This window comes from Pan troglodytes, chromosome 4, assembly GCF_028858775.2.
Source record: "Pan troglodytes isolate AG18354 chromosome 4, NHGRI_mPanTro3-v2.0_pri, whole genome shotgun sequence".
Taxonomy (NCBI): domain Eukaryota; kingdom Metazoa; phylum Chordata; class Mammalia; order Primates; family Hominidae; genus Pan; species Pan troglodytes.
The window spans coordinates 108,844,554-108,870,902 of record NC_072402.2 but is presented as its reverse complement, the minus strand read 5'-3'; the positions used below and the strand labels follow the sequence as shown (position 1 = coordinate 108,870,902).

General features: G+C 33.8%; 1 protein-coding gene across 4 annotated transcripts in view; it reads right to left on the bottom strand.

Annotated features, from left to right (window-relative positions):
* Positions 1-3,942: 3,942 nt before the first annotated feature.
* WDR36 (WD repeat domain 36) overlaps positions 3,943-26,349 on the bottom strand; it is a 38,311-nt gene continuing 15,904 nt past the window's right edge. Inside the window, exons 13-23 of one of the 4 annotated variants that reach the window (XM_517870.7) lie at positions 24,131-24,245; positions 23,480-23,645; positions 23,155-23,263; positions 21,282-21,361; positions 15,320-15,427; positions 13,849-13,946; positions 13,301-13,446; positions 10,510-10,629; positions 10,245-10,326; positions 8,640-8,827; positions 3,943-7,701 (exon numbers count right to left, since the gene is read on the bottom strand). In XM_517870.7, the coding sequence (XP_517870.2) occupies positions 7,552-7,701; positions 8,640-8,827; positions 10,245-10,326; positions 10,510-10,629; positions 13,301-13,446; positions 13,849-13,946; positions 15,320-15,427; positions 21,282-21,361; positions 23,155-23,263; positions 23,480-23,645; positions 24,131-24,245 (1,362 nt within the window). In that variant the 3' untranslated portion in view covers positions 3,943-7,551. The remainder of the gene's footprint in view (positions 7,702-8,639; positions 8,828-10,244; positions 10,327-10,509; positions 10,630-13,300; positions 13,447-13,848; positions 13,947-15,319; positions 15,428-21,281; positions 21,362-23,154; positions 23,264-23,479; positions 23,646-24,130; positions 24,246-26,349) is intronic. The other 3 variants (XM_016953611.3, XR_010156969.1, XR_001717833.3) reach the window with 3 other exon arrangements.

Below are 26,349 nucleotides of genomic sequence, written 5' to 3'. Positions count from 1 at the left end.
GGTATGTGACTCCTTTTTTTGGTATATGATGCTTCTTGTAAACTAAATCCACATGGTTAAGTGAGTCCAGGCTTCGATAACTCACTCTCACCCACCATTCAGTCACCCAATGGGCTTGCATCATATTTACTCTAGAGAATAGAGTGTGGCCAGGAGTGAGGAAACAGGGCCAGAGTTATGAGGCAGACATCACACTTGGAAAGTTCAAATGAGAAAAAATAAATTAATAGTAAAGACTGGAATTTAGCCAGAGATAGTGGGGGAAAAAAAGGGCAGCCAAACAAAACAAAACCCCTGGCTTTGAAATATCCATTCTTGGCTGTGGTAGCAATAAACAATATTGCTAAAAATTGTTTGCAAGGATTTATGGAATTTTTGTGTTTTCAGAGGACATTAAACTATTGTTATCTACATGTCTGCAGTGTCAATAAATCACTTTAACAACACAGAGATAAAACTAAGTATTGAATATTTTATGTACCTTTTCAGAGACATTTAGTAGATTCAGCTGGAATTGGAAATTAGCATAGTTGGAATTGAGAAATTCAGCATATAGTACACAGATACTGAAAGAAAGATCCCTAAAGAATATTTTATATATCAAAATGATTAAATTTCATCTTGAGCCCTCATATTACTAGATTTAGGGTGGGGAACAAAATTACCAATTAAAAAGTATCTCAGTCTCTTTCACATTAGCCTAGGCTCTTTTGGATAAATATTTTGTGAGATTTTATGTTCAAATTCCCTACCATGTCTGTTTCTTTCCTCACAAAGGAAGGTTCACTATGTGTGAGTGCCTTCTGTGTTGCTAGACCCTCTTCTCACCTCCCCCGATCAGGACCACGGTCCCACTTAGCCTGTGCCCTGAGTCTCTGCCTATCTTCCAGCTGGGCCCTGGGCCAGGATGGTGTGTCCACACTCTGCCACTGGGGCTCTATGGCAGGCCTATTGGCATTCTACTCCCAGCTGCCTCCCTCATTCCCCTCAGGGAGCAGGTGGAAACCTCCAGATCCCTCCCGGTGTCACCCACAGTCATGGAAACTCTGTGAGCTGTCACAGTCATTTCTCGCCACCTAAGTCACACCCCTTGACTATGGCCACCATGTGTCAGGATAGAGGGCTTGTGAACCAGTCTCCTCCAGGGGAGTCAGGACCTAGCCCCACAACTCTGGAGTTCCACTTAATGTAGCCAGTGATTTCTCCAACTAATCCTCCATCCCCACTTCCCCTTTTACTTCTAGATCTGGGGCCAGGGCCTACAAATCCTGTCTTTAACCCTTTTGCTCACTTTCCTTCATTCAGGTTTCTTCCTAGAACCAAGTGGGAACATAGATGAGAACCTTATGCCTCATAGCCTTCTTTTTTCCCTTCTCCAGTTCTAAGTTCAGTTATATTAAGTCACCAAAAAGGAGATTTGTTAAAATACATATTGCTGGCCCCTACCCACAGAGTTTTTATTTCAGTAGTTATGCAGTGGGGCCTGCATTTCTAAGTTCCCAGGTGATGTTGATATTGCTAATTGGGGAAACACACTTTGAGAACTACTGACCTATACTGTGACCGTCTCTAATATCACTGCTCCCTTTCCCTTGCAATAAGTCCCATGGCTTAGCCTTAATGGGGGAAGGACTGCAAGGTATATGCCTTATATTGTATTAAATTTATATCTGAATCAGTGAGATTACTCTTGGAAACAATTTTGGCTTGAGACTTTCAGGATCTCAAACTATTAACAGCAGAAAACAAGAGAGTCTGCAGAGCATAAATAAGGCTAATAATGACCAAAAATGTGTAAGAATAATTCTTTAAAGGGTGATGTGGTCTTCTTCCTTTGCCTTTCCAAACATATCACCTTTTCTGAGATTATTTGACGCAACTGTCTTATTAGAAGGGGACTACCATTTTGTTTTGCAGGGCTGTAAGGTGAAATACTATGCAAATACTCATAATCTACTCATAAATTCAAAAATGGGATTTTTCAGTGAGATGATAGCTTTCCATCCTCTGAAAATGTAATCTTCCCTTTAGCATAACAGAGTTATAAGAAACATGAAGACAGGAAGGTGGGGGTGTGTGGGGGTGGGGCGAAGCTTTTTTGTCCCTGGAGGATGGTGAAAAGATTACAAAAAGAAAACAGAAGGATTCCTCTTCCTTCAGAGGAAGAAAGGGAAGTGTCATAAGTGAGGGGAAGACTTAGGACCCAGAAGGGAGGGTTTTTAGTCTCCAGTGTGCAATCTTGGACTTTAGGAAGAGGCTGCACATCAAGTGGATTGTTGACTGCCTTTGGCAGGCACTAGTTGCAGAAGAAATACACAATCAAAGGAATGCAGCACTCTGCAAAGAAAAGCAGAATTCAAAGAGTATTTCTTGAATTTCTCAGTGTCACAGATTACAAAAAAATTCCTGAAAACAAAGATTATTAGATAATCCAGTATTCCTGAATTCTTAAATTTCCATTCCTGTTTAAACATAACATTTCTGTAATTTGCAGTCGAGTCCTAAACAATGTTAGAAAATATAATTTAAAAAATATTAACATTGGCCTTGCAGGCAGAGACATTAGTAAAATCTTGTCTCAATGACCTGGCTCTCTCTGAGCACTTTGATTTGACTATATAATGCTAATTTAGCTTGTCAGAAAACAAAATTACAACATATATAGTTATAAATTTAATTGCCTTTTATCCACCATTCATCAGGGAAGCCCTTCATTCTATAAAGTAGAATGAGAACTCCCACTGGACAATAGTAGAACAAGGGGTTTTATAAGGTGGGAAACAGAAAAATAGAGAAAAAAGGTTAACATCAGGTTACTTTTTTGTAAGGATTAAAGTAGAGGTGACTTCCTTATTGTGCTGACTCAGGTAGACTGAAATCTGTTTTCAAAGGAAACAATGGTCTGTTTTGGAATCTATCTGCTTCCTTGAAGTTTCAGTTTGATTATGTGGCATTTAGTATGAGCAGCTCCATTAGTTTGTTCTGGTCTGCTGGGACCCAGTGCAGAAGTTCAGTGCAAAACCATGGCCTTCCCCAATTTTTTGTTTAACAAGCTCTTTATGTCAACCTAAAATAATCAAAAGGGTATGAATCTAATTTAAAGAGCTTATACAAGTGCAAAATTTGAGGATAGCCCACCCGGAAACATCAACTCCAAAGATACAGAGTCAGTATTCTAAAGTAGCGAAGTTAAGGTTTCATTTATGTAGGCAGAGACAGAGAAGTTTCCTTTAGCAGGATTACAACATTATTCACACAGGGTTGGCAAATAGTTACAGGAATTGGTTATAGGTATTTCTTTTTGGGAAGGGTACATTTAACATTTTTTTATAGAGGGTGAAATACTCGTGGGTTTTCTGTCATCTGGTCCAAGCGAAGCAGGATAATAAAGGGGAAATTTATAACAAGGTCATTAAGAAGGCAAGAGGTTTTTGTCTTTGACATCATTTAAGTATCTCTAGTCATTGTACAGAACAAACAAAATAAGAAAGTGAGTTGATGGGCTATAATCTAAGAAAAAGAAGTAGCCATATGTGACTCAGATCACAGTCACATCACTCTCAAGGCTTAAAATGTTTTGGGGGTTACAACAGCTTTTAAATCATATTTATTTTCACGCAATACAAAATATATATTTAAGTCTATGTATTTTCTATTCTCAGTGCTTTTATCTTTAAAAAGGGCATGTATTTAAAGTATAAAACTTTCTAATGCACAAAAATTTCAAAGTACACAAATACTGCATAGGAAATACAGTCTCATCAATTGCAGAAGATAGAATTCTCTTGGATTTTCTAGTAAGACTGTATTGACAAAGGGTTCTGCAGTGTCATGACAGATTGGAATATAAAAATTAAGTCATTTTACCACAAACAGAAACAACCAATTATAACATGTATTAGAAAAGGATATTTCCTTATAGTAACAAAAGTAAAACTCCCAGAATGTCAAAAAGTGTTTATTATATCATATATATATATGAAAACCTATGAAACCAAAAGCTCTCCCACAAAAGATGATTTAATGAAGACATTCATTGTTCTTGAAGAGAAATACAAATGATCTTTGAACAACATAGGTTTGAAATGCTAAGTTTCACTTATATGCAAACTTTTTTCAACCAAACACAAATAAAACATACGGTATTTGAGGGATGCAAAACCCTCAAATACAAGGACCGACTTTTCATATGCATAGGTCCCATGATCTGCAGGGCATTGCTTGGATTTTGGTATCCACAGGGGTCCTGGAACTAGGGAGGACTGCACTCGGTATTGTCGGTCTCTCCAAATCAGTCCTATAAATGTTGTGCAACCCATATCAAAACTTCAAGAGATGTGCTCACAAGCAGTTAACAAATTTTTATAGAACATGAGGAAGACTTTACCCAAATCTGAGAACATACCAAAGTAATGCATCATTTATTAGGAATATGGAAGAGCTCAATGAAAGAATTTAACACATAATGAAACAGCATTTCAAATCAGACATATGAGTGGACTTTTCAATAAATGAATTTTGAACAGATATTGGAAGCAGCACTGTTTCACTCTTCACAAAAATCAATTCTAAAGATCTACATGTTAACTACTCACACAGAAACATGTTGTAGAGGAAAATACATGACGTGAAATGAGCACATGTAAACATAGGAAAACGTACACTGTAAATATCTTAGAAAATAATTTGCTTTATATCCTGAAATGTCATGAAAATTAATCAATTTGATTGTATACAAATATAAAACATTTATTTAAACAGACATCATGTAAAATTAAAGCCAAATAGCTAAGTAGGAGAAAACATTGGCAACAGACATAAAATACAGAAAATACAAGAGAACTCCTAACAAATCCATGAGATAAAAGGACAAATCATTCAATAGAAAAATGAGAGGAAAAAGACAATTAACAAATGTTTATATGTTCTAAAATAAACATACAAAAATATGTCCATCTTCACTAGTGAGAAATTTCTGATTTAAAACCAAAATAATTTTTTCAGAGTAATTAAATTACAAAAATCCAATAGCAAGTGTCATTAATTACATGGGGAAGCAGATGCTCATATCTTGCTCAGGGGAACTGTAACTTGATACAGCCATTCTGGAACCCAAATGGAAATATCTCTTCAAATTAAAAATGGTTATACTCTGGCCTGAAATTCAAATCCTAAGCATATACCACAGAGAAAGCCTTATATGTACAAAAAGGGCTCATGTAGGATGATGTTCCTTTCAGCATTGTTTGTAATTATAAAGGAATAAAAAGAAGGAAAACTTCCTTAAGTGTCTATTATAGGCAAAGTACTGTTGGACAGTGCAAAAGAGATTAGGTAAATGTGAATGCACCAAAATAAAAAACTCCCAAGTAGAAATAGCAAGTTGTACAATAATATACATACATGTATGTAAAAATCGTAACTATACATTTCCTGTGGCTGTAGATAATATATACACATTCCTACATTAAACACTCATAAAAACACTCTAAAAGATTAGGAGAGTTAAAACTATTACTTCTACAGAGGATATTGGGACTGAAGATGGTTTTCAAAAAGCACACAAGCAAAATGTAGTCATATATTACATGAGTAATTAAAAAACTGAAAGATAGTGTGCACAGATTGATATACTTTAAGGAAAATATAGATAAAATTATATTTTCTATTTCTTTCCCTCCCTTGATGGAAACAGTACATGAAAGGTTCTAGAAGATTACCTGCCAAAATGATGTATACTATCTAAATATATCTCTGGTAACAATACACTTAAGTCTTTATGCTCACTTTAAAAAGAGAAGAAAATTCGGTTCATGATTTCTGTAAGCAATACAATTTCAGTTCACAGCTCTTATCATTTTGTTTTAGTTATTTACAATCTTTACTAGGTATAGAATTATATATTGGGATTTTGCCATATTCCAATTTAGAATATAGTATTTAGGAAAGAGGAAAATAGTTTTTTAAATTAGAACTTAAGTCATGATTAACATTTCTGTCAGTGGCTTTAATAAGTCAATACACATTTCTAAAAGAAAAACGAAATTGAGTACAATAACCAGATTGGCTTATTTCCTTAGCAGTTTATTAATTCTATCTTACATCATTAAATAAAAACATGAATATTAAAAGATATCACTGGTAAATGCCTTTTGAGGACTGCTTCTTTTGGAGATCATTCTACAAAACTCTCTTACCCTAACAACGAACGAGAATGCTACTGGTGTTCATATTCAAACCACTGTGTTTCATGAAAGACCCAACTTTTGAGTGTATAAACTAAGAATAGTTTTTAGGCCGCTATGCTTTAAAGAACTGCTTATTTTTAATTCATGTATTGCAAAAGTCTTGAACCATAAAAAAAACAAAATGATGATGAGAAAAAAAGAAAACTCCAGGGCTACCTGGGTTTGCAATGGTTGTGAAAGAAAAGTATACTCAGCATTTTCTTCCCAAATTAAAAGGTCCCCCTCAAAAAAGTGTAGCCAAAAAAAAAAAAAAAAAAAAAAAAAAAAACAAAATAAAAAAAACCCTGGCTTTGAAATACCCATTCTTGGCTGTGGTAGCAATAAACAATATTGCTAAAAATTGTTTGCAAGGATTTATGGAATTTTTACCTTTTCAGAGGACATTAAACTATTGTTATCTACATGTCTGCAGTGTCAATAAAAGGCCATCTTCCAATGGAATTTGGAATTTCCCTTACCTATCCTTGGTATCAGTTTAACCATCTACAGCGACTTGCCTTGGGCAAGGAAGGGCCTCCCACATTTCTGATCCATGAACAACTTCCTTTCAGTACATTACAATGGAGAAAGCACTAGGCCACTGTTAGAAAGTTTTAATCTGTCACTGAAATACCAGCAGACTTTAGCCTGATTCCTCTCCTGCAACACAACAGGGCTGTGCTAGAAGATGATTAGTTTATCCTCCAACTCTGAGAGTCAATCATTCATATTTTTATCAAAGGCCACCGAGGAAAAAAGCATTCCTTTTTTCTTCATATCATAACAGCATTTTTATAACTACATCATGTATCAGTTTTATCTGACATTTTCAATTTAATTCAGCAATACTTCACAGTGAACATGCAGCATCTCTTTATATGAAACAGATACTCAAAAAATATAAGCAGGTAATAATTTTTTAAAAATCATGTAAAAGTTAATGTGAAGAGACTCAGAAAATAAATCATTTGAGCAGATTCTTTAAGTCTTCAAAACAAAAGGCAGGTGTAATTTATTTTTTTAACTTTTTGTAGAGATGGGATCTTTCTTGCTATGTTGCCCAGGCTGGGCTCAAATTCCTGGCTTCAAGCAATCCTCCTGCTTTGGCCTCTGAAAGTGCTGGAATTACAGGCATTATCCATCACGCCTGGCCAGGAGGTGCGATTTTATTTCAAGAAAGTATTTAGCATTTAAAGTGGAGATATACTGACTAGTCAGTAGTGCTAGCATTTATTTTCTTTTCACATTGACACTTGGAAAATAAGAAATGAGTTCAATTGAACCCATTTAATATGAAAGTCTTTGTTTAGTCACAAATTTATTTTTATAACAAAGCACTTTTGAGATAATTTAAAATACACATGCTTTGATTGAAGAGTGATTGCAAATGGGTCCAGTTTTCTTCCACCTGGGATGACAAATTTGTTATTTCTTCTAGGAGTACTGGCTCTGAAGGAAGCATTTTAAGGTGTAACTGCAAAGAAAAATATGATGATTGAACATTTAAGAAAATTAAAATTTTACCTAATCTGGATTCAATTTTTCTACCAAGGAACCACAAAAGACACTAGGTGAATATTTGTTTTCTTAAGCGCTGGTTTATTACTATCTCCCATTTTCCCCTCCTCTATCAAACTTTTTTTATTATAAGGTCCTTTATGATACTGTGACTTCCTTGGTAGAATTAAAGTGGTCATCACTCCTCTCCACCTAAGGACAGTCCTGATACTTTTAAGTAATCAGATCAAGTGAACTCATTTTAGGTATAAATGGGATAAAGAATCAAATCTATTATCACCAAAAATCGGCATCATCTACCTCCTTCAACACATTATACCACTAAAGTAGACCCTCAAAACATGAGTTCACCACTATATTAATCATAAAAGTAACTGTCTTATTGTCAAATGATCAAAACTCCTTTAATAATGATAGAAGTGAACATTTTGATTTCAGTAGTAGAAAAACAAACAAACAAACCCAACTTTCTATTCATAATCACAAAAAACTTCCAAAATGTAACTAACCACTAAAAAAAGAAAAGTTAATGGTTCAGCACATTGGATCAAGCAGATAGCATAAAAATGTCAGGGGGTAAAGTCAAAATTATTGTGCAGTTGAGTAAAAAAAGAAAACAAGACTCCCAAGCTGCACTGTCTAGCTGTCCAATGTGGTAGTCACTAGCCACATGTGGTTATTTAAATTTAAATTAATTAAAATTCTATAAAATTAAAAATCCAGTTTCTTGATCACACTATTTACATTTCAAGAACTCAATAGCTACATGTGGCAAGTGGCTATGATACTGGAAAGGATGGATATACAGCATACCCATCTTTGCAGAAAGTTCTGTTAGATAGCACTGCCCCAGAAGAAGACAAGCTGGGCAGTACTGTCTTACATTAGACTTACCTTTAGAAACAATGCAAGGTATGCCTGGGCTAACTCAAAATCACGCTTTCTGTCCAGCATCATCCCAATCATTTTCAAGAAGCTCTGCATAACTTCTATGGACCCACCACAATCAGGAGACAAGCTTCGCAGCTCTGTTTCAATTCCTGATGGGCCTGATTCTTTCAGAAGGTTGAGAGCAGTGTCATCTGCATTAAATTTTAATCCAGTTATGACTTGATTATAATCATTTAACTTAGAAAATTACAGTTTTCCTTTTATGCCCCAAATAGGATATATTTAAATGGTACAGGAAATTCTTCCTGTGGGTTAATTTTTTCATATTATGTAGTAGAATGAAATCCAAAATAATTGAAAATCAGTACAAACGATAACACCAATATAAGAGAAAGTACTCAAAACACATTTTTTTTCTGTAATTTAAACCTTTTTCCTGTTAATAAAGAAAATCAAATGCCTCGCAACAGGCACATTAGAATTTTAAAATGCTCATATATCTTCTCCCAGAGTAAATCCTAATTAAGAAGCCTATAACGATACATACAAAAGTATTAATAGTAGTTAGCATTGGGAATCTGATGAGGTAAAATAATTTTTCTTTTCTATTGTTATAAAGTTATAAAAGTACATAATCATTAGGAAATATATTACTAACAGTACAGAATATATAAAATCAGAGGGGGAAGACCCCATCCCTTATTCTTACCCAGCCCAAACCTACTTCTTTTCCCTAGAAGAATTGTTTCATATGCACCCTAGGAAAACACACTCAGTACACTTACAGCTATTTTTATGAGTCATTTGAGAACTGCAATGACTATGCTTTAGCTTTCTGAAAAAGAGTATCACCAATGACAAAAGTCTAATCACTTTTAGATCCTTCAGTATATAGTAAACAATAGTGTTTTTATTTCTTTGTCTCCCCATAAACATAACAAGTCATTTACAAGGGCTCATCAGTATCATTCTTTGACTTTTGCTAATGTGGACTCAAGTAATCTTGGTATGAAAACAAAAGCATTTGAATCAAAACAAGAGGACAAGTTAAAATTATTAGTAGAGTGACTACAGTTTTTTAAATGATTACAGTTCTTATGGCTAATCACTATTAGCTACAGACTGTAGCCTTCGAAATTTAAATATATTAACACAACAGATTAAAACATTTCCTTTTTAATAAAATAATTTAGGAATATATGAAATCACCTAAGCAGTCTGCTGAATTACAAATTATAAATAAAAACAAAAGACTTGCGAATTACTTGCTACAAAAACGACAAACAAAACTTTTACATTTAATTCACAACAAGAAGGATCTCCTTATTATAAATATAGTCAATAAATGTGTCCATCTCCAATAGCAAAAAGTAAGTTAGATATATGAAAAATCTTCAACAGATTTTTATAATATCAATACCATTTGAGTTTAGTGGGCTTATTTAATATAAATGCTAAAATTACGTCAAATTAAAACCAAAATTTCAATCCTTTTGATTTTTACTATCTTAACTACTGAGAACGCTGATAATATTTCCTTCAATTTCTCCTCATATACAGTAAAATAAGCTAAATATATTAGTTAAAATATCTTATAATTCAACTTACACTTATTATTTACCAGTCCTTCTTCAAGTTTCAAGCAGAAATCTGATTTTTGAGCCAAAACTCCAAGATTTACCACTTTAGACTTAAACAAAAACAAATACACATTATTTAAATAATTCAAGTATCACCCAAAAATGTATAGTTTGTAATTAAAAGCTATCATTAATTTACCCTATATCTGTAAAACTAGGTCTTGGTAAAGAAGTGCAGAAAACACATACAAACATACACCCATATACTTAGAATCTTCTAATTTGTTTTTTACCTGCTGGGGATCATTATTTTGTTCAGGTGCAGCGTATCTGGGTACAAGGCCAGGAATTGTTGGAATGAAAAATGGTGCTGATTTCGGTACTTTGGGTGGTTCCTTTGGTTTATTCTTTTTCTGATTAAGAGAAAATGAGAAAGAAAAATAGGAATTATCTTGCCAACAGTTTCTCATATTTAATTTCAAATCAATTTTAAAACAAATACCAAAAAGTAAAAGAGGAATGAAACTCTTTCACATAAGAATGTTAAAATACGATCTCTTCTGACCAATATCACAGCTATCCTTAACTTGGGCTTCCCAATGCAGATCTCTAGCACCCTTGCCGATAAGGCAGAAAAAAAGTGACAGGGCACAGGGGAAGTTCTAAGACAAACACAGCTCATTTTCCTGAAATATGAATACATTTACATGAAGATATAACAAGTAATTTTAAACTTCCTTTTGTATTGAGTACAAACTCTTTCACAAACCAGGATGGAAAGCAAAATTTACATAAATGCTTAATACAAAAGAGTTTCTTAAATTACTTCTCTCCAAAGGAACTTTGGAGCCAGAAGCAGACTGACATTATAAGTAATTTGATAATTTCCTTTCAAAGTACAGCTCTAATTTTTCTATTTTGTTGGAATTTTTTCTTTAGTACGTTGTGCTTTTAAAATGCAAGAAAACATGATTGCTGGTTTATAAGTATTTCAAATGCTAGTAAAATTATATTAGCAAAACCTCTACTGAAATTTCCATTGAAAGAATTTTGTTTTGGTAAGTACACTGCTACATATCAGTATCTCAGGAACATTTTTTTTTTTTTGAGATGGAATTTCACTCCATTGCCTAGGCTGGAGTGAAGTGGTGCGATCTCAGCTCACTGCAACCTCCGCCTCTTGGGTTCAAGCAATTCTCCTGCCTCAGCCTCCTGAGCAGCCGGGATTACAGGCATGTACAACATGCCTGGCTCATTTTTGTATTTATAGTAGAGATGGGGTTTCACCATGTTGACCAGGCTGGTCTCGAACTCCTGACCTCAAATGATCAACCATTTCAGCCTCCCAAAGTGGGACAGGCGTGCGCCACCGTGCCCCACCTCTCAGGAACATTTGATGAAAGAGCCTTTCTATGGTAAAGTGCCTAATAAAGAAGTCTCACAATTTCACCTCACATTATTCTTCCATTCTTTAGGAGCTATGCCGCCCTAGGGAGACATTCTATTCCAAAGGGAAGCCATGGTATAAAATAAAATGATCACATGAACACAGGACAAGCACTGCAAACTGTAGTGTAAACAGAGCCCTTTAGGATGGTGGAGACTGTTATGAGTCACAGTTACCATTCTAACTCACCATTCTTGAGTTAGAAAGGGGATGGTCACTGATTTGTTAAAACCATAAGGCTTTGGAGGAACTCCACAGTGCCCTGGAAATTATCTAGTCTTATAAAGAAAAGCAAAAATAGAAGTTATCCACAGGACAAATGTAAACTATAGTCTTGGTACATTCTCTTTTATTCAGCAGAAAATAAAAATATTAGAGGTTTTAGCATATTCCTATCATAAAGATAATCCACTTATGTTTTGATATAAGATTTTATGCAGTATAAACTATATCTTAGTGAGGACCACAGTGGCCCCAAAACTCTGCTCAATTAGTTAAGCATTATTCTGATTGCTCCCCTCACACTAATCTATTTGTACTTATTAATGCCTTGCATTTGAACTATTTCATAAAGTACTCCCTTTAAAGCTGATGTGTGGACAGCATGATGAAGAGATTCCACACCATGCTCCTAGACAGCACACCTTTATGCTGATGACTAATCTCTCAAAAAGTTAGCAAGTAAAAAGAAGCAATTTTAACTTCTGTGAGGAAATGTAATGTGAAAACTTCTCTTTCCTTACCCAAGACACACACTTCTTTTCTTGTGTTATTAGTTACAAGGATAATTACTACAACTTATTAGTTACTTAGTCAGTGTTTCTTAAACTTTTTACCACAGCCCATACTGTGACTTAAGTACATCCAGCAGATCTAGTGTATGTGTATGTCTAACCAACTCAAGTTTCACCAAACAATACTTGCATTCATGATCAAAAGGTAACCTGAAATTTTTCACTGTATTGTATTCCTTTCAGTAGTTTTTGCTACTCACTAGTGGGGGATCATAAAACATACTCTAAAAAAATACTAATCTATACCATAGTTGTCCATTTTTCATGCAGAATCATAAATTCCTCAAGGACAAAGGGGCTGTTTTTTCTTCACCACCACACTCTCCAGGTACATTATTCAGTACCTAGCTCATGTTAACTTATGTACCTGGCCCTGACACAGCAAGTTCTAAAAATCTTTCAGTAGTTGACAGGGTGTGGTGTGAGATAAAGGGTTAACTTAATAAAATGAAAGTCTAGTGGAATTTCTCTGGTTCTCAAATGACTAGCAGTAGAAATATGTTATAATAGCCATATATGTTCCCGCTCGTTTTAGAAACTTATATAAAAGTGATTTCTTAGGCTGGATTTTAAAAGATCAGTTTCCAATAGCTCTGTAGTTACAGGTTCAACTTTTGCCACATCCAAATGTCTGCTGAGTGTTCTCAAAGTTGATATATATATGAATATCTTGTGATAATCATACCATATTAAACAATATTTGATTAAATAGCATTGTCAGTGTTGTCTTACATATTAATTGCTCTTCTAATGCCCTCAATGTAGGAGAAATTCTCTCTGCTTAAAAAAATAAAAATGCTTCTGGATGCATGCTTAGGGTCTATAAAGAATATTAATTATTACCTTAATAACATCAAGATTAAGAAGGTTTTTCCATCGTGATTCAGGAAGAAGTGAAAGAGTCACCAATTGCTCATTCAACTGTTCTGGCGAATCATATTCTATCATTTCATCACTTGGTTCTACTGTTTCTTCTGATACTTCTACATCTTAAAAAAATTTTTCAGGTAAAACAAAAGATTTTTATCATATAAAAGCAACTTAATTCATTCCAAATCCATCTGTATTTCATAACATGTTCATTTAATGCAGCCTTGTAAACTGTTCATTTATTTCATTTACTTATCCCTGTCTTTTCCTTATTTTCTCATATTAACTAAAACTCCCATCACTAGACCCAAAACACCTTCTTCAATGGTATACTATTTGATAGCTTATCAATACCACATCAATTATATTTTTGCATAAATTCATGAAGTCATTCAAAGTCTTTTATATCAGTTAAAAAACACTTTGATTGAATGCACTAAACTTTGCCTTTGGTAGCAATATCTCCTATATTAGGTTTATAATATTACACCTCAAAAATTACTTTGCAATTTTCTAATTACCTTGGGTTTGACAAGTACCAGGAAGCATGACTATTGAAGGGACATAATCTGCAGGAAGTGGCCGTAATGAAACAACTGAATACAGGGAAATATTGGACCTGAAAAATCAAAACATAAGCAATATTTTAAAAATTATAAAAAGTTTCTTCAGAGAAACACTCTACAATCTTGAATTTGACTACAGACTTTTATTAGTTAAAAAATACCTCAAAGATAGATTGTATCAATTTAAAAATGCCTTGACTTATGTCATAGATGCCATCATAACAAAGCTGTGTAAATACATTATTGAGTCTCTTTCCTGATGTAGTACAAAACCATATTAAAGACAGATCAGTAGTAGATAATAATTTTATAAGGTAAAGTAAATTTCATATATTGTTTTGACATATATCAACCTTTATTTAAGGAAATTAAAAGGAAAGATGAACTCAGAGAGTAAGTCAGAGTGCGAATATGCTGAGCATATTCTTGTGGCTGCTGAAAGGTCATAGATTCCCCTTCTCTAGAATGGCCCTCTAAGTAGCCATATTTCTGCTACTCAGCCTGCACCCTAGCCATGGATGACTAATCAAGATGTAGATACCGGTCTTTTAGGGGACAGGTTCTTTTTCCCACACCTTATGAATCTGGAATAGAAAATAAAAATTGAGAATCTCAGGTTTCAAGTTATTAATAGCAGTACTTCATTGAGAAGGGCCATACTCCTGCTGTGAGTGCTCATAGCTATTCTTTTCTAAACTGTTGAAGCCTCATGGATTCTAAAACATAATCTGTTTTACAAATTAAGGTGAACAGGGTCTATTTCTATTATATATTAAAATTCCCTTTGTATCTTCAAATGTAATTATAACATTTTATAATTATTTCTTTTTTAAAAAATCAATTTTTTCTTTTACCCAATACAGGTATAAAGTTAGGAAAGAAACAAAATTTTTTCTAAACCCAGGTGATGTTCTATTTATTATGAGCAATGACAGTCCCTTACAGGTTCATCAAAAGAGAATTTGAAGTATCTTTACACGGTTATAAAAGTCATGCAACTAGAATAAATCTCAGAAAGTATTCTGCTTATACTTGTGCCTTATTTTATATACAAACTAGGCTGAAGTTCAGAAGGGATTGGCCAAGGTCGTAAAGTAGTTGTGGGATACTGGCAGGAAAACCATGGCCTGGCTGGGGACTCCCTTTTCCTAAACTTTTAAAAATCACTCATTCTTTCTGCAAATAAAAGCCAAATATAACAGACAAAAATCAATCATGTGGTTTAGAATATACTTCAGCAAAGCTGTCTACATTATCAAGCAGATGTGGAATCACTCAGACTTACAGTGAATTAAGTATCTGTGTTAACTTGTGACATTTCCATTTAATACATTTAAAAACAGCCTAAATGACAATTTTAGCAACTCTAACTCTCTGACAATACAATCTTCTTCATCCCAAAACAGAACTGTATGAAAGAACTTACCATAGATAAATTCCAAGGTGGTCCACATGGGAAGTTGCCAGAAAGTCTCCAGTAGGAGACATAGAAACATTGAGAGGAGCCGAGTCCAACAAAAAGCAGTCTATAAGGCTACAGAAATAATTAACATGTTAAAAGTATTTGAACTCTACCAAAAAGGATATAATTCACAAAAATATTTTTGCCAAAAAGATAAGGGATAAGAGATGCAGAAAATGTTTTCTTTTTTTTAATCACCAGCATTGATCAGAAAGTCACCACTAATAAACAGCTTTGTTAACTAAGTTACTATGTGAAAATAATCTCACTTAATGAGAAAGACAACATTAACTAGACTGACTAACTGGAGAAGTAGTTTCAACAACAGGGAGGAAACAGGAGGAAATTTTCTGTTTTTCTCGAATACTAAATTTTGGTAGACTGACTTGGAGACAATTCTAAAGATATAACATTTAAAATAAATCTAATTATCAGTATTCTGTATTTTTGTTACTTCAGTGAAACTAATGAAAAGCTTAGGCAAAAGGAGAAAGTAATATAACAAAATGGATGTAAATAAGAATAGTAATTTAAAAAAAGCTTTTGAGCAACTGTACCTATTTTTCAAATAAGTAATCATGCTATACATGAAACACCATGAAAATTCAGTCTCTAGAGAAGAACCATAAAGCAATTTATGGAAACTAGTCCCATAGCTTTAAACTGCTGAAGGGATTTACAAGTTGGGGTGAAAGGGAGAGTAACCACAAACCAGGTAGAAGACTCAGAATGGGCTTCACAGAGAACACTTATGTTTGAGAGGAGCTTTACAAATGGACAGGATTTCAATGGATATTGATGTCTAGTAGAGAAAGCATTTCCTGGCTAAGAGAAATGTGGTGGATAAGGCAAGGGAAAATACAATTGTGTAGAGTGAGGAGTGCAGTTTTGTAGGACCATTAAGCATAAGCATAAGGCTGCATACAATGTCTTACACATCAAACACTTGAGTTTGTGTTAATCTTATAATCGATGGAAAGTCATTAACCACTTAAGAGGAGATAGTGGCATAATCTTCACTTCCATAAAAACTTGCCATCAGAATGCAGAATATATCTGAACAGAGAGAATGGTGACAGTATGGTAGTAATCATCTAACAATCAACAAAGATAACTAGGATGGTGGTAGCAGGAAGTGAAAAGAGGTAGATTTAAGAAGCAAAGAGAAAGGCCTACACTCATCTGAATCCTGCTGAAAGACCCCTTAGGCTGGCTAAAAGCGAGAATAGCTTTAGGCAGAGTATACTGGTTTTTAATTACAGCTTTTCTGAAGCCAATATATTATCCATAGGAAGGTACACACAAATGACTCAAGTTCCAGATGTACATTAATACAAATTATTTCAAGAACAAGATTAACACTTTTTTAGTGTTCTGTGTGAGGAAGTATCCTCAGCACTTGAGTGTGCTAACTAATCGAATCTTCACAAACCCTATTAAGGCGGATCAGTCCAGAAAACTGAGGCCCAGTAAGATTTGAAAACTCGCTCAAGGTAGAAAGCAACTGGGTCAGGATTTTTACCCAAGCAGTTCTACCCAATTTATATTGTTAGCCAACATAAATTCTAGTAAAGCCACTACTGAAACTAAAACACAAAAACAGGGCAACAGCTTACACATACTGAGGGTATGCCTACATCAGTGATTCATGGGACACACACTGTGAGCAGCTCAAATGTAAATGAAGACTGTCCAGTGGGAGGCATTAAGTTGCTTGCCCATGGTAAAACGCCTCTCTCAATTTGCTAAAAAAGCCAATAAAAATGTAAACCTTAAACAATGAATGCAAGATGGAAAGAAAAGACAACAATTAGAAGCACTGGAAACAAACACACACACATCAAAGTGTGTTCAGGAAAAGGACTGCTGTTTAATTGTCCATTATGGGGAAGGGAGAAATAACCTGTCTGATTTCTGTTCAAGTCTGTTTTGAAAGCTCACAAGAATGGCTTTTATTGGGAATCAAGGGAATTGGGGAAAAGAAAACATTTGCTAAATACTTATTCTATGCCATACACTATTAAATTATTTAAGTCATTTAATCCAAACAATCCAGAGATGAAGATATTATCCTAACACATATAAAGATTAAACCTAAAACACGGCAATTTCAAATCTTAAGGTATTTTCTTTGTTTTAATATTACTCATCAAAAGTTTACATACGTGAAGGGTAAAACTTCCTAACATGTTTAGGTACTATCTGTTAAAAAGCTTACTGCTTGAGCAAACTTATTTTACTTCAAACTATAATTATCTTGTCAACTTCATTGTGTAACTTCATTTCCACAGCTGTGGTGTGTGGGTAGATGGGACTTCCATTATATAAAACCACCAAATTGAGGAAGGTGGTTTCCACATACACAGCATATTCTACACTGCCACGTTAGTTCATGAAACATAAATGCACAGGCTCATCCCAGACCTAAAACTACCATACAGTTTCATGGTAATCTTAAAAAGTAAGTCCCAAGGTACCTTACAATTTTTTCTGAAAGAATATTAAAACAATTCCTATTCTAAGAGATCAGATTTACAAGATCAGAGCCCTGCATAACCATTCAGAAGGTTGTTTCTGATTATTATTCTGAGCAAATGGAGACTGCTTCCATATGTTCTATTTCCAAAGTGCTAAAATCACCTTCCACAGAAATCTTTAAGGAAGAAGGGGATGTTTCTGCCTCAGTGAGAAATTGAAAACAATGTTCTATTCCAATTCTTCTCATGTAATTCTCCTCAGGAAGTAGGGGTGGGGTGAGACAGAACAAATGAAAAATTCTATTAAGATTATTTAATTTTATATATTTCTCACCCCTCAAAGAACTCAATCTGGCTGGGCACGGTGGCTCATGGCTGTAATCCCAGCACTTTGGGATGCTGAGGTGGGTGGATCACTTGAGGTCAGGAGTTTGAGATCAGCCTGGCCACATGGTGAAACCCCAACTCCATTAAAAATACAACAACAACAAAAATTAGCCAGGCATGGTGGCACACGCCTGTGGTCCCAGCTGCTCGGGAAGCTGAGGCAGGAGAATTGCTTGAACCTGGGAGACGGTGGTTGCACTGAGCCGAGATCGTACCACTGTACTCTAGCCTGGGCGACAGAGCAAGACTTCGTCTCAGAAAAAAAAAATAAGAAAGAATTCAATCTGAATTTCTATTAGATCAAAAACAACCAGACATAAAAGGTGGTGGTAGTGGCAGAGGAATGATAATTTTAGATAAAAAATTTCAACTTTGCTCCTCTGAAAATTTTACAAACATAAAAAATGTTTCAGCACTTTAAAAAAAACTTTACAGGAAACTTTAATACCCATGCAATTTGTTTCCGATAGGCACAATTCCAGATGGATATACCTGTATGTTAATACACTCAAGGGTTTACTCATAGATAGCTTCACTTTCCAGGCTATGTAATTTGTTTTCATTATTCAAATTATTTAATTGAAAGAAGAACTAGGAATTTCCAAAGGTTGTCATACTAATTATGTTTTTTTTTTCCAAGCAAATCAGTTCATACTTAAAACAAGACACAGTCTGAGCAAAGATGATAACATAACTGTTAAGAAAGCTATTTCTCCTGTGCTGATTTTGCGCTCTGTCATTTATAAACTAAGTCACCTTGGGCAAATCACTTAATTTCTCTAATAGCCTCCACTTCCTCATTTTTGAAATGGGACTAATAACAGTAATAGTACCTACAACTTGTTAGGATATGAAAAATAAAAGCATAAACAGTGCCTAGCAGCACATTGTAAATCTTAGCTTAGTTGCAATTAAGCAGCAGCAGTTGTTGGATAGTTATTCAAGCTCTCTCATTTGGTCCACTTCAAATTTTAACCAAAACTTTTTTCTTTAATAAAAATATACTTTTCTTCAATCAATGTACATTTTATTACATTTTCTTTTAACAATTCGATGTGGTCACTTCTTGCTCTTGTGCTACACCCAGCTTCATGCCTCTCTATTCACTTAAAATTGCCTGTTCACCTAAAAATAAAGATACTAGAGCTGAAAATCTATCAGATTTGAATCTGTTCAACTTTTTACTGATATAAGAAATTCAGCAAAAGGCTAATGCTGAGTCAAAGGTTAGTGGCTTTGAATGCTACTTTCAGATCCTAATTTTTTCATTCCAAAGACGAATTTACCACCTATAATACATTGCCAATTTACTACTACTGAATAATCTCTCTCTCTCACTAACATAAACTAAAACTATTAAACAGGAAAATGAAAAAGGCACTATGCCAACTCTACTATTTATACAACTTTCTTATTTTAAAGCAATTCAAATTATATAATATTAACTTTTAGAAAATAGCAACAGCCCAAGAAAGTGACAGACCACTAATATTTCTAATAGTGTCTTTAACAAAATGTTTTTTTAATTGAAGAAATACCAACTTTAAGTGAACTTTCTGAAGCCTAAGGAGGATACAGTCAATAAATTCAATTTTGCTTCACTCTATTTTAAGTGAAAGAGACAAACCTGTGGACAAAGGTCCCTGATTATTAGAGCTGGACCCACTAGTGACAATCGTTAGCTGTGCTTACTACAAATCCAGTGTATATGCAAGATGGGTAGGTATGCCTCAGGCCTGTTTTGAACTCGAAGGGAACTGAGGACATCAGGGTTTTTCCTTCCTAAAGGTCAAACTGTTTTCCTGTATGAGCTTATCCAATTCCTGAGTAGGAAGAGGAAGTGAACAGAGCTTAATTTGGGAATATTTTAGATTAAAAAGTACCACCTTCCTTCTCATTTTTCTCACCTATCTTTCTCTAATGGTATGTTACTGTTAAATTAGATGTTTTGCTATTCCCATAATTCTTCCTTTCTTCATACTCATCTAAGCAATCCTATGTTAAATGAGATGATTTTAAATGGTATCTATACCTACTTAATTTTTAACAACAAAGCCGACACATTCTGTATGTCTCCTCTGTTCATACCACTTTCTCTTTAAAGCCCTGGATTAGCAGCAAATTTCAACCCATGAAACAGATTTCTGAACATTTGTTACGTTTTAACCAAATCCGAAGACACACATTTTCACCACTTTAAGATATAGTTAGAATGTCCCCTCCAAAACTCATGTTTAAACTTAATCCCCAGTGTGATGGTATTGAGAGGGAGTGCCTTTAAGAGGTGATTGGATCATGAGGACTCTGTCCTCATTAACGGATTAACCCATTCATGGATTAAGGGATTATCATGAAAGGGAAACTGGTGGCTTTATAAGAAGAGAAAGACAGACTCAAGCTATTACATTATCACGCTCAGTCCCCTTACTCTGTGATTCCCCATACCACCTTGGGACTCTTCAGAGTCTCCACCAGCAAGAAGGCTCTCACCAGATATGGCCCTTTGACCTGGGGCTTCTCAATCCCCCAAAGTGTAAGAAATAAACTCCTTTTCTTTAGAAATAACCGAGTTTCAATATTCTGTTATAAGCAACAGAAAATGCATTAAGACTATCTAAAATGCCTTCTTTTAAGAATTATGTCAGAGAAGCAGAAGAGACATACAAAAAGGAAAAGTTAGGGGGTTTGACCTTTTAACTAAATTCAGCATGAACTAAAAAAACTCAAAAGTTTGCCATCCTTAAGTCTGAGCTTTATTTTGGAGTATCAAAAAAGGTCAAATGAGCTTTCTTAAGGTTTAGGCATCTCGCTTCTGTATCTCAATTTTGCAGGATGAGAAAACCTAAGAGAGACTTCATTTTTCTATTACGTTTCATGACACTACTACCTGCTGTTTAGTTATCAAAAACACTCCAAGGATACAATATAGTCATGTCAGAAAAATCTCCAAATATAGTCACATTGAAAAAGCATATAACCCATTAACTATCGGTAAAAGTCACATGTGAAAAAAATAACTTAGAAATCTTACAGAGGTTAGAGATTTAGAAATATAAACTTACCACCCAGAAGGAAGGTCCCAAGTCCTAATAGAGCAATCCATCGCAGCACTTATTAACCAACGACCATCAGGACTAAAAGCCTTTAAATTAAAAAAAATATATATATATATATATATTATTTATATATAAATATATATGAATATATTTGTATGTATGTGTGTATGTATATATAGTTAACACCTTAAAGAATGTAATAAATGAAAAGATAATGCAGGCTTCATAAAAAAATTAATTTGACTAACATTCAGGCTGCCTTATTTTATATAAAAGAAAATACCACTTCCTAAATACCACTGATTTGGAATCTGGATAAAGATCAGACTTTTAAATGAATTATTAAAAGTTAAAAAAGTGTACTGCATTAATTTTCAAATCACAATCTTCTATTTATTTATAGACAATGTTTATGTGTGTGATAAGGGCTTACTTTTCTTGAAGCTTAAGTTAAAAATCTTTTCTCTTTTAATAATGCTTTATTTCTAAACAAACTATAATAATCAGAATTTCAAAATAAATTTAAATAAACTACTTATGCCACCCATTATTTTTTCTAGCTATGAAAATGGATAAATAATAGATCTCTCTGCCTGTAGTACCTAAGGGTTGTGAGGCACAAACCAGATCACAGGTGAAAGACGACCCAAAAGGAAAAACTTTAAAGTTTACAGTTGTAGCAGACTGTTCATCCAGCAGTTTAAATTAGTAGATGATACTGGGATACGTAAATGTTGATTTGTTCCTCAGGCTGCAGTAATACAATGGGAACTCAAATCTCAAGTTATAGATAGATCAATTTACAGAAGGGTGGTACAGATAGTAAAGGATGGGAAAGAATGATTCTGAGAGGTAAAGTCATGTTATAAATGCTCACAGATTTGACTAACGGGAATAACTTATTACTGAGCAGGGAAACTCGAGATATACAAGTTGAAAGTAAGGTTTGAAAAAGAAATAGGAAGAGCAACTTGACACTGACAGATGTTTTCAAAAGTGCCATTTCAGCACAATTAACCCAATCCCACCCTCATTTCTACAGATGCTGTCAAAACAAATTCTGCTGATGTATAATTTTGCCAGCCTCCTATCTGCAGAACACAATGTCCTGACCACGTTTTTTTTCTTCAATTTTGAAGGAAAGGAGTAAATTCTGATTTTTGGTGTGAGAACTAGTAAATGCAGCTGTTGGGTTTGTCACTAAGTATTAAGATTTTATTTTTATTTTACTTTTTCTATTTTCAAGCAAATCAAGGTATCTGCAATTGATGAAAGATGATAATATACACTTAATATGGTCCTCAAGTGACAAATTTATTTTAAAAGTTCTTTTTAATGAAATATGCTATTTAAACTAGTTTACTTCTTTCCATATCATATATCCCATTATAAGAACATAATAGTAAACTTAAGCACATTTTTATTAATTAAACCCTTTCAGAGTTAAGATATGTAAACTCTAGAAATAGCACTAAACTAAAATAAACCAGATACCAGATATTCCAGGGAAATGGTCTTCTACTATTAATTCATTCCATACATAGTAAATCAGAAATGAGTTCTCCCAGCCTATTTTAATATTAAGTTAAGAATGACATACATACCAATGGATCATTCATTCTCTAAAGTATACTTTGGCCTTGTTTAGAGTTAATGAAAAAAAAGATGAGTTCTAAAACTTATACTTTAATTTGATCGCATCAACTCCCTGAAAAATATTAAACTTTTAATTCAAAATTTTCCTTTAAAATCTTTGAAAAATAGCCTGCAAATTAAAATTGATAACCACCTCATATAATGATTTTAAGGCTATTAAAGGAAAACACACCCAAACAAAAGTAGAAATGAGTCAAGTTTTATTAGTTAGAGTTTGTTTTACCATGTCATTTATTTGGCCTTGGTGTCCAGAAAACTCTCTGACAATCTTCCTAGTTTCTATGTCCAGAACACTAATGGAGAAGTCATCCAAGGCGAGTCCCAGAATGCCACTAGCAAGATAAATGCACCAGTTTTAATAAACAAAAAACCCTTGAACTAAAATCTCACCTCCACTTGAATTTTGTTAAATCAAGTACACTTTGGGGGAAATTAAGCCAAATGTTGTTCTTTATTAAATAGTCTGATTTTTCCCACTTGGTAAATTGTGACTTTATGACTTTTACCAAAAGAATCAAAGAGAAAATCCATTATCATTAAAAGTTTACCTGTCCCTATGTAGCAACATGATATTTGGAGATGAATTGAGGCTGACAGAATGGATTAAAATTTTGTTTTTAAAGTTCCAGAATTTGAGTAATCCTTCACTACCAGTTGTAACTGTCAACTGGTTTAATCCATCCACTGCGACACCTCTAACAGATCCCTTGTGAGCTGTAAGGTAGATGTCAAAAGAAAAAAAAAAATCAGAATTGGCAGTGTTTCTCTCTGAACAATACACACAGTGATTCCTTCATTCAAATATGTAAGCTGCCACTTAAATATCCTTTAAAATCTTGAAATTAATCTGGATTTTAGGGGTGTAAGAAGATTCTTAATTATTAATACTGTTCGAGTAAAAAAACAGAAATCAGATCGATACAACATAGGTTTGAAAAGTTTGTTAAGATTTTCTGCTTAAAGGAGAGAAGAAAAAAAATTAATCTGTATAATATCCACCTAACTCTTTAGGTACCCATGACTTTTCTCTTTCAACATGGTCCTTATGATACAATTGCAGTATCTGCCATATAGGGTTGATTATAACCCATCTTCAACTTTAGCAAAATGCCCAGCACTTAAAGATTATACATGCCAGCTTTCACTACTAGTCTTGTATCTATCTACATTAATAAAAAACAAGGAAAAAAATTCTCTACCTCGATCCTTGCCAAAACTTCCTCGATGTATGCCAGACTGCATGTTATATACATCTACAGTTCCTGATGAGAGGCCAATTACAGCAAAGTTTCCACAAGAAGTTATATCCACTGCCTTTAAGAAAAAAAACCCACAAATGACAAAATAACTAACATTTTTATTGCACTTTATGCTTTCCAAAGCATTTTTTTATCTACTTGTTCCTTTTTATTTAACAAAAGCACAATAAATGAATTGCTTCATTAGTTTTTTTAACATAAAGTAATTATATTTGGGTATATAAGAATATATGCTAGATTCTATCTCCATTCTTTAAAAAGTATGAAGAATTACTATCTAAGAAAACAAAACATAACTAAGGTTAACTCAATTTAAATGTACAAAGTCAAGAGAACTATATATGGGACTAGCCTTCAATTTTTAATTTATTAAAAAGGCCAAAGTTAAAACATTCCATTGCCTAATTTCTTTTTGTCTTGCCTTTTGTAACTGCTTCCACAGCTGACATAAAACCAAAAACATACCATTAGTTAGAATGGCCAAGCAAAAGCCCAAAATATTTTAATTATGACATATTAGGAAGGAAATATATAAGATACTACAGAGAAAACATTTGGTTTATAAGCAGGTTCTATAATATAATCTCATTTTAATACTTAAAATATCAATATTATGTCAATATATTTTTCCTATACTGAAAACATGAGACTGGCTACATATTTGGTCACTGCTGGAGAAATAACTGATTGCCAATGTGTGTCAGTCAGATGTCATCCACCAAGAGATAATTCAATTTACATCTAAATTGAATTTACATCTAAACAGATGACTTATACAAACTAAGTAGAAAGTATTTAATGAAGGTTTATTTAACTAAGCAAAGCAACATAAAGTTTGACATACCACTCTGTTATGACATGTTTACATTGCATCACATAAATATGTTTTACATACATACATTTTTCTAGATAAAGATTTCTTTAAAAAAAAGTATTTTAGATAGGAAATTACTATGGTTAAAAAGCATTTTATCTTCCTAAATGAAACACAAACATTAAGCTGACCTATTTTGAAAAATTCATAAATGTTTATGCTATGTTGTATAGTTATACAATCAGGAAACTAAAGGAGCTCGTACGCTATAACCTGCAAGTAATACAGGCCCTACATTGTCCTGCTTTACATTTTTTTAGGGGAGTTATTGTTTTTAGTTGGCCTGCTCCTGGCATTCTCTTCTTCTAATTTATTCATTCTAATGTATTATCTAAGCCAAACAAAGCAAAAATAAATAAACCGTGAATGTTATCTTTGAGTAACAAATTGTACTTTAGTGCACAGGCTCTCTATACGTATTTTTGCTTATTACTTATTGGTTACTAGCTTTGCTCCAGATAGCTGAGACTGTCAGAAAAATGACTCAACTCCAGCTAAATATCATAGTATACACACATACTAAATGTTCTATAAGTGATCCCTATGGGCTATAAGAATATAGATTCTAGAATGAATTGTCTTAGGTTCAAATCCCAGCTCTGCCCCTTACTCGCTTCACTGATCTTAGGCATGTTGCTCATAAAGCCTGTTTTACTGTCCATAAAAAGCAGCTAACCAATGTACCATGCTGTAGGACTGTTGTAAGGAAAATATGAAATAATCCATGCCAGACGGAAAGCCTGGAACAAAGTAATCACACAGAAAATGTTACCTGTGATTATAATTACCACTACTATTACAACCATTATTCAAAACTACGTAGGTAAATGTCCCTAAGGGAGCGTAAGATAGAATCTTTACGGTTTAGAAAATTACATAAAAGCTTAAGACTGGATTTTCATACTACAGAGAATAGAATATACAAACTTACAATGCAATTTGTATAAAATAGGGTCAAATGTTGAGTTACACTTTTAATAAGCATTTTCAAAAGCAGAGGCATCTATTAAAAACTATTAGAACTAATAAGTTCAGCAAGGTTGCAAGATATGAGATCAATAATGCAAAAATCAACTGCATTTTGATACACTCTCAATGAACAATCCAAAATAAAAAAACAAAGCAAAACAAAACAAAAACAAAACAAAACAAAAAAACTCTACTTCAGTAACATTAGAAAGAATACTAGGAAAAATGTACCCAAAGAAGTGTAAGACTTATATACAAACAACTACAGAATATTGATGAAAAATTAAGGAAGATCTAAACAAATGGAAAAACACCC